Below are 9,417 nucleotides of genomic sequence, written 5' to 3'. Positions count from 1 at the left end.
TTCATGCAAGCACATTTTCGTCCACTTTCCCTGTCCTCGCCGCCTCTCCTCGATTACCCTTGAACTTTTCAAAAGCAGGCCAGAGAAGACAGAGGAGAGAGGATGCAGGAGGTGAGCAAATCTAAATGATGAAAGGCCATTGTCGTTTTGTTCGAACTCTGTGAAGGGTGTGATTTTCATTGGAAATAGACTTGATTGGCCACAAGCTGTCCGGTTTTGAACTGCCCATGGTGCTGAAATGACAGTTCGCCATACACTGCACTGTAGTCTCTCTCGCCCTCTCTCGCCCTCTCTCTCTCTCTCTCTCTCTCTCTCTCTCTCTATATATATATATATATATATATATATATATATTCGCTGAATTCTGACCATACTTAATGTTATTGTAACGTAATGAACTCGTAATGTTCATTGGACAGTGAAGAAGCATGTCTGCGAAGACATTACGTTATAATAACAGAGACAGAGAGCGAGAGCGACAGAAACCTTACTGAATACCCATAACTCATACATGCACTATATTAACCACATATAAAGCAACACATAAATTCGGTTCCATTTCAGACGAGAGGAATCACAGTCTCCGTAGTCTGGTAAATTAAACCCAATGCCAATATTGCATTGGCGAGTTATGATTTGTACATGAAGGACGAGTAGTCTAGATGTCATCATAGCGTGTTGTAAACGTATTCAAACAAACCAATAAGATCAGTGTGTATTTTGCTTTGAGGTCAATAAACCGGCTACATAAATGTTCCGTTATTACATATCTCATCATGATTAAAATGTCTTCTGGTTTGTAGTTTAACTTGAAATACGCAGATGACTACAAAAATATAAGCTTGGTATCATCGGGCGGTTTTTGCAGAAGCACAGCACAGCTCTGTCTGTGCTCAGTCGTGGAGTGCAGGCTATAGCGGCATAATATTTGACAGTAAACAGGCGGTCCTGTCATCTCGATGCGAATCCTGGGCTTTTGGGGTACAGTGAGTGACTAAAGTTAATTTTCAGTGAGTCTCGTCTCATCAAATATATCGGGTGAGGGAATATGCATTTCTTAACATTGGGAAGAATGTCTTCGTGTGTATGAATGTGTTATTTTTATTTGCATTGTGTGTTCATTGATATGAGATAATAATTTTATAATTGTTTGGGAGTCTTCGTTTTGGTCAGAGCGAAATCTCGTGCTAGTTGATATAATCAATTCTATAAATGTAAAACGCCGCTTTTATCGGAGAACATGAAACATCATTCAGGAAGAAAAGGGGAGCGGGGGACAAGGGAGCTGGTTGAAAATGGAAGAGGATTTGATTTTGCAGCCACTGAAAAGGAGATGAAGTCTACAGCAGTGGAAGTTACAATGTGCTGAATATAAACAATGGGCGGATTGGTCTTTAGATGAGACGTTGGTACCACCTTCCATTCTAAAATAAAATCGCTCTGGCTTGAAGTCACAGCCTATTTCATATCCGGTTTACCCAGTGATATGTTACCATTGTCCTGATAAAGTAAATCTTTATTTGGCTGCAGTCTCGGTATTTAGAGTAGATTTTGTAGTTAGATTGCCAATTTGTTGGGGACTGAGAAGAGTTTCACTCAACCACACCATTGAACAGTGCGCGAAACCTGCGCACACTCAGCATCGTCAGCTGCCGCTTCTCGAGACTCAAGCTAAATTTGGTCAGATCTGAGATCTTGGAGGATTGTTCTCATCGAATCCGTGTAGAAAAATATATTCATAAAAGTTTGAAAATACGACAGCCTCGAACATCTCTGGCATATCGCTGTAAGTGAATTTTCCATTTACTTGTCTTTTTCGGTGCAGAAGGGAGTCGGGGAATTTGACTCGCAGTTCGAACGGCAGTGAGTTGTTTTCAGCCTAACAGAGGCAGAATCCAGTTCAAATGGTATATGAGTTGCAACTGTCGGGGAGTGGATGATGTGGAGTTAGCTATTGAAAATGAAGACGATTTACTGGCATCTGCTGTGGTATGACATGGTTTTCTCCAAGTTGTTTCATCCCTGGACAGCGCTCAGAATGTAGCATTATTCAGTTGCTTAATTACTCGCCACACACGAATGTTTAAGGTGAGCATAGAGAAATGCCAATATCTCCCTGAACGCAAGATGTTTATACTGGGGACACATTTCACGGAATAATATAGAAAGTGTGGTGTGTATGATTTGTTTTTCCCATTAAGCTGCATTATCCCTGGTTTATCAAATCCTTGTCAACTAACGACATTTTAACAGAATATTGCACATCGTTTAATACTCTTCGTTTGCGGTATATTCCAGTGCAGTTTGGAGAAATTAGGCGCCGTATCTTCTACAGTATGTATCTTTAATTTACAGGTTATTGTAGTCGTTTGTTTGATAATGGTGTAGCTATTGATTACAATACCTTTGCGTGGGTAAGTAATTGCTGCTGCCGTGGGAAACATCGTTTTATGTATATATATATATATATATATATATTATTTTTTTATGGTTCAGTTAAACGGGCATCTGGCCAACAATTGTATTTTCATAACGCAATAACATTATCCTACCACTTACATCCTCTGAAAGTGGGTTGACATTATGATTTCGGACGAAGGTGAAAATGCGTGAATGTAAGAGGATTTGGTTTAATATGCGGTTTCAGCCGCCTTTTAATAGCAGGCTGTGAATAAACTAAGTAGGCTATACAAGTGCTATGAAAACAAATGACATACAAGACTATGTAACCGGTAACGTGTTTGATTCTTTATGCAATATGCATGCGTAATGTAATGTATGTCGACGGATCATCCGAAATCGATTCTTCATGGAATGTAGCTCTTTTTTAAAGAAACCAATACATTGCCGTCAGTGTATCACATTCATTCAGACGCGCTCTCGCTATCTTTCTTTTCAGGTAATTATATTAAGTTTAATATATAATCAACTGAAAACACTAAATTATATCTGATGGCTTTAACGGCTGTGTGTTTATGTGTCAACTGACATCTGACTTGTGACGAGAACGCTTGGTTTGATTTGTGACATATGAGCTTACGGATGCAGTTCCGTTAAAGTACGGTTCAAGATAGCCCATATAGGCTGTTTTTGTGAAATATTTAGTGTTTTGAGGTTCGACCCATCACCACATCTTAATTAATGTAAGTCGTTTTTTGTGTGTACAAAAGCTGGATACTAATATGAACTGAAAGATACAACATAGTTCTTGGGAAAGGCTGGTCTTAGAACGGTGCCAGCCTCTTATGTTCCTTGATCTTCTTAGTTTCAGAATCACTCACCTCTTGATTTGTGTCTTTTTTGATTCTCTTTTGAGCCAGTCTTGTCAATGGTACTGCTTATTTTCTGATGTGGTATTTTATTTTTTGTTTTATTTTCTGATGTGTAGTTGTTGTCTTCCTTCTTCAGTGACAAACCACTCTCCAACCATGGGTGGACGGACAGGAACGGCCATACTGCTATGTGTGTGGGCCTGTTTGCTGGTGGCCAAAGTGCTTTGTGGGAAAAGGTAAGGTGGGCTTCGACCACACAAACAAAATGTTCACTGTCAAGCTAGATTTGGCCCAGAAAAGAGAATCATTGTGTTCTGTTCTAGGGTCTAGTTACGGAGACAATATGCTCGTCTCTTAAGTCCCCAAAAGTGTGGAATTAGAATATATTTTGTGATCTGCAATCATGTCATGTTGGAATCCATCCCTCACTGGCAGTCTGAGAGCAAACACCTGATTATCCTGGAGAAGAAGGTATGATTGTAATGATCATGTTTTGCCAACTGATCATATTTTATGTTGTGCATGACTCTGTGATGGCAGTAATTAGGGCATCACTTCAAGACTCCACACTGTAATTGCGATAATAAGAGGAGCTGGGGCGGATTTGCCCAAAATAGCAAATACTGTGTTACAGTTTCCATATGCTAAGCAACCACATAGGATAACACTAAATGTTCAACCAGAGTAGAGAAGTGCATGTCTCAGACATTCGGTCGTTTATTCAAAGGATGTATGTGTTTCAAGTGACATAGTTGAAGTAGAGGTTAGTCCAACATAAAAAGTCAGACTTGGGAATACAGATGGTGTCTGTGCTCAGACCACCCACTCAGTACCACAGTGAGATGGGTTGAGAGATGCTAGGTTTTGACATGTGATTACCACACTACTAATCCCACCATTGAAATGACAGACATTTGCATTTACACCTCAATGCTAATCCAGTCTTTAGGATTAACATTGAGAAGTTTGACATTGAACTAAAAATATGCAAATATCAAGGATTCACTATTTGCAAATGAAGCCGCATATACCTAGATAACTTTGTGTGCATATGATCATGTGGAATCACAGGAAGATGCTTGACTATTAAATGAATGACGTTTTTTCTCTTTCTATTCTGCTAGCCTAAATAATTCAGTAGAACTGTCTGAGCTGCATCCACATCTAATCAGTCTAATGAAATTGCCATTTAAGGATTTATTTTCTGTGAGCTGTGACATTTTCCCTATTAATCAACAGACAGTTTCATGTATCTTAACCGCACTGCTTCAAGGATGGCCCATTTAACCAATAAACACCTTCCCTGATTACTCCACCTTACAACTGTCACCATAAACCGCAATGTAATTACTGCGTTGTGATTGACTGTATTGACCTCTAGAACTCAAAAACAAACCATGGAGGGTTTTTGAACAAACGCAATAATCATTAGCACATGTTGATATTGGTGTTGTGATATTTTAACAGAATAGGCAGGGAGGCAGGTAGGGAGAGAGGCAGAGAGGTAGGGAGGGAGGCGAGGGAGATAGGTAGGCAGGGGAGGGAGGGAGGCAGAGAGGTAGGGAGGAAGGGAGGTAGGGAGGGAGGCGAGGGAGGTAGGCAGGGGAGGCAGGGAGGGAGGCAGAGAGATAGGGAGGGGGCCAGGGAGGTAGGCAGGGAGGCGAGGGAGGTAGGCAGGGAAGGAGGGAGGGAGGGAGGCAGAGAGGTAGGGAGGTAGGGAGGGGGGCAGGGAGGTAGGCAGGGGGGTGAGGGAGGTAGGCAGGGAAGGAAGGAGGCAGAGAGGTAGGGAGGGAGGGAGGGGGGCAAGGAGGTAGGCAGGGAGGCGAGGGAGGTAGGCAGGGAAGGAAGGAGGCAGGGAGGGAGGGAGGCAGAGAGGTAGGGAGGTAGGGAGGGGGGCAGGGAGGTAGGCAGGGAGGCGAGGGAGGTAGGCAGGGAAGGAAGGAGGCAGGGAGGGAGGGAGGCAGAGAGGTAGGGAGGGAGGGAGGGGGGCAAGGAGGTAGGCAGGGAGGCGAGGGAGGTAGGCAGGGAAGGAGGGAGGGAGAGGGGCAGGCAGGGAGGGAGGGAGGGAGGGAGGCAGGCAGGGAGGGAGGGAGGTAGGCAGGGAAGGAGGGAGGGAGGGAGAGGGGCAGGCAGGGAGGGAGGGAGGGAGGCAGGCAGGGAGGGAGCGAGGCAGGGAGGGAGCGAGGCAGGGAGGGAGCGAGGCAGGGAGGGAGCGAGGCAGGGAGGGAGCGAGGCAGGGAGGGGGGCAAGGAGGTAGGCAGGGAGAGGGGCAGGCAGGGAGGGAGGGAGGGAGGGAGCGAGGCAGGGAGGGAGCGAGGCAGGGAGGGAGCGAGGCAGGGAGGGAGCGAGGCAGGGAGGGAGCGAGGCAGGGAGGGAGCGAGGCAGGGAGGCAGGCTGGAGGCAGCAGCATTTATTTAACTTTCCTACTTAAATAAAGGTTCAATAAAAGCAAAGGCAGCAGTCGGCAGTACTGTTGCTGTTCAGAGGACCTGTAGATGGGGGGGGGTGTATGATGTTTTATGAGGAAGTGACCCCAGCTCCTAAACATTCAGTCCATTGCTCTCTGCTTATCTGTACCCCCGTTCTCTCTCTCCTTCTGCCTCTCCCATCCTCTGTCCCCACCTCCCATTCCCAAATATATTCTATGTCAAGCGCATTTGAATTATTCCTCACTTGAAAGAACTCCAAGGCGTGTATGTAAGTGTAAGTCTGTGTTAGTGTGACGGAGTGAGCATAGCATGATGTACTGCGTGTGCTCTGTTTGTTCGTTTACCTCTCGGCTTCGCTTACTGTTTTTACTAAATGTTATGTCGTTGCCATGTGTTTCTGTTCTGCTGTGTTGTGATATCAGCTCTCCTGCTGCTGTAAGTGTTCTGTATTGACATTTGTGTTTGTCATAATGTCCCTGTCCTTCTGCGTTATGATGTCTGTACTGTCCAGTGATTTCAATGTTTTAAAATAATAATAATAATTGCACCGCACTTCCCAGTCGTCACTGGCCAAGCCGTCATTGTAAAAAAATAATTTGTTTTAAATTGAAAAATAAAGGTGAAATTTAAAAAAGAGGCATCCTTGCACGTTTCCTGTTGTGTTTTTTGTGAGGAGGATATAATGAACTAATCTACTGTATCTGGGGAAAATCGAAAACCTTCGGCATGTTGTTTTCACTCATTGTATCAGCAAGCCAAGCAAGCAGAAAATACATGTGTGTGTGTGTGTGTGTGTGTGTGTTATTCAGATGAGAGTTTTTCAACCTCACATTACCCTGCAGGCAGTTCATTAGATATTTGCTTTGGTGGCCTAGGCTCTTGAGCTATGGCATGGAAGATTTGGCCATTTCTTAAAGTTTCACACAAAATAGAGATTCATAACTGTGGAATTGTTTGATATCAGACGCTTGTTCCAATTGCTTGTCTCATTATTTGTCTTATTTATATTTCCTAATAGTATTTTTGTCAGGAAGCTGCATTTTTAACAAATAGCCTATGTGGGAATGAAAGGTGTGTTTGATGGCATATTAACTATATAATTCCTGCAGTGATGTGAGCAGCATGTCCTTATTTAGAAGATTTGTTTACCTGCTCACATTTAAAGCTGTGTGACCTGACCCCCCCGCCCCCACCTTCTCTCTCACTCTCTATCTCTCTCTCTCATTTGCGGCCGCCTGCATGCATGTCCTCTCAGCTGTTTTGTTCTCTCCTCCTGCTACTTGCCATTTCAGATTCCCCCTTCCCTTCCCTTCCCTTCCCTTCCCTTCCCTTCCCTTCCCTTCCCTTCCCTTCCCTTCCCTTCCCTTCCCTTTGCAAGTCCATGCTAACTTATCTTGATGACCTCCCCTTCTCCTTGAAGCTACGTTCTGAGCAGAGATTGTTTCCAAACACTGGGGACTGTTTATTTAGCATGCAATCAAACCAGTGTGGTCCGCGATTTGGGTGTAAAAAGAGAAGGTGATTGCTCAGAGGCAAACTATTATTTATGAGAAAAGTTGTCCTGTGATTATCTATGAGAAAGGCTTTCCTGTGATTATTTTTGAAAGAGAGAAAATAAACCCCCCCTCCCTCCCAAGCTGACCATCTCCCTCTCCATCTATACTTCCACAACATAATGAAATCTATATTGCTGTTGATTATTGTGTTGAGATATTAATGAGTGGAGATGTTTACTCCACTCACACAATTACTGATTGTGGGTGTTCTGAGAATGAATGAACAATTTTGTTTCATGTTGCTCAAAGAGCACACTCAATGAGTCCTTTGCTGTTAAGAGACCACATTAAGGTATAAATAATTAATTACGAGTCCTGTGTGTGTGTACAATTTCATGCCCTGTGGATAAAATAAACCCATTTCTCACATTCATATGGCTTTATTACAAATCTGTATCATCAGAGTAAGTAGATTTTAAAGGATCAAGAGAAGTTGCTCAGGTGGGATTTTTCTCCAACACTCCTGCATCGATTCACCGAATTCACTTTCCAAAATTGCTCTTCCTTTTCGTCAGCTCTGGACAGAATGGCCAGACGGACGAGCAGAAAGACAACACAACAGTGTTCACCCGGATCCTAGACAGTCTTCTAGATGGCTACGACAATCGTCTCAGACCAGGGTTGGGAGGTACAGTACTGTACAATGGTTTCTCACCAACTCATATCATTCTGCAGTTTAGGGAAATAGAGGTGATGGGAGATAGATGGGTGGTGATGAGTGTCTTTAATTTAGTCAATAACATGTTTATTGCATGATGCTGTCAAGTATTTTCCAGCTAGTCATTTCCTGAATCATGTGTTGTGTTATTTGGAATTGTTGGCACCAGGTTACAGCACTCTGTTGGTTTAATATTGATGGTTTGCCAAAACCATTACTTGGAGGATAGCAATCAAGAGCACATCAAAACAGGATTTAAAGTAATATAATATAATATACTATAATCTTATATAATATAACATATACATCATTTAGCTGACAGTTTTATCCAAAGTGACTTACAGTCGTGCGTATTGACTACAGACTGGAGTCCTTTGTCCTGCTTCATGAAAAATAAATCTGCAATGTGTTTGCGTATCGTCACAAGCATGCTCATATCTTGTTTTCTCTGCCTTTGCACTCGTATCAGAGGAATCTACAGGAGGGTGATTTACTGTTAGCTTGTTTCCTTAGAAGCGTGATATCAAAAACTAGCATCTTTTGAAAACTAACGCAAACTGAAACTATAGCTCCCCAGTAAATAACTCCCCTTGTTCTTTTGAGGAATAGTGTATGGTGTAGGATATTCTCATTGAGAACCTTGGGTAGTTTTGTCACTTTTCATGGAAGTGCACTGTGTGCCACACAGTTATTGCGAATACTGATTTATATTCAACTCAGCTTAACAGAGTTTTGGAGAGATATGTAGGCCTACTGGAACGTGAAGAGGACTTGTATGGAATTGACTGAGTGGAAGGTCAAACAGGCAGGGGATTAGTATATTTTCAGTGGCAAATGGAGAGAAATTAAACATTATGATTGACACCATTCCTGATGTAAATCATGTTTCCATTATTCACTTCAAGAAACATAACTCTATACAGCAGACAGAGTTACTGTAAACACATCAGCCACATAAAGACCAGGTGGAATTTGATCTCAGCCAAGAGATTTGAAAATTCATGAAGAGATTGAGTCAGTCCCCGGGTAAAGGTCCTGCCACTGAAACGGAGAACTGCAGAAATGGTTATTGACGTGAAAATCGGGATTGTAAAGGTGTCATTTTGGAAGGGGGCTCTGTGAGAATTGGGGAATGAAACGATCAATGGGCTAGAAATGCTCCCCAGGATTACGAGCTAGTTAGAGCTAACGAGGAGCCCTGATCGCCACTCACTCTCCTAATTTCTTGGTTCAACAGAGCGTGTAACTGAAGTCAAGACTGACATTTTCGTGACGAGTATTGGGCCCGTCTCGGACCATGACATGGTATGCCTGTCTTTCCTCTCTGTTATTCCCCTCTCTGAAATGTCACCAGTTCTGTGTCCTTGTTCTCCCCTTAACCTATTTTCATGTGGTTTCAAAGGTAAAGTGTTTATTGATTTGATCAGCCCCCCATTAGTTTTTTGACATAAATGAAATGTCACAAGCAAGGAAATGTTATTAGACCAATTGGCTCAGTCATT

General features: G+C 42.9%; 1 protein-coding gene across 7 annotated transcripts in view; it reads left to right on the top strand.

The window, feature by feature from the left end:
* gabra1 (gamma-aminobutyric acid type A receptor subunit alpha1) overlaps nt 1-9,417 on the top strand; it is a 29,975-nt gene continuing 20,558 nt past the window's right edge. Inside the window, exons 1-4 of one of the 7 annotated variants that reach the window (XM_021617487.3) lie at nt 1-111; nt 3,409-3,508; nt 7,773-7,885; nt 9,153-9,220. In XM_021617487.3, the coding sequence (XP_021473162.1) occupies nt 3,429-3,508; nt 7,773-7,885; nt 9,153-9,220 (261 nt within the window). In that variant the 5' untranslated portion in view covers nt 1-111; nt 3,409-3,428. Of the gene's footprint in view, nt 112-450; nt 2,089-3,408; nt 3,509-7,772; nt 7,886-9,152; nt 9,221-9,417 lie in introns of those variants that run through there. The other 6 variants (XM_021617484.3, XM_021617483.3, XM_021617485.3 and 3 more) reach the window with 6 other exon arrangements.

This window comes from Oncorhynchus mykiss, chromosome 10 (genome assembly GCF_057628025.1).
Source record: "Oncorhynchus mykiss isolate SJ-2025 chromosome 10, ASM5762802v1, whole genome shotgun sequence".
Taxonomy (NCBI): domain Eukaryota; kingdom Metazoa; phylum Chordata; class Actinopteri; order Salmoniformes; family Salmonidae; genus Oncorhynchus; species Oncorhynchus mykiss.
The sequence above is the reverse complement of the archived record's forward strand: the minus strand, read 5'-3'. Positions and strand labels throughout refer to the sequence as shown.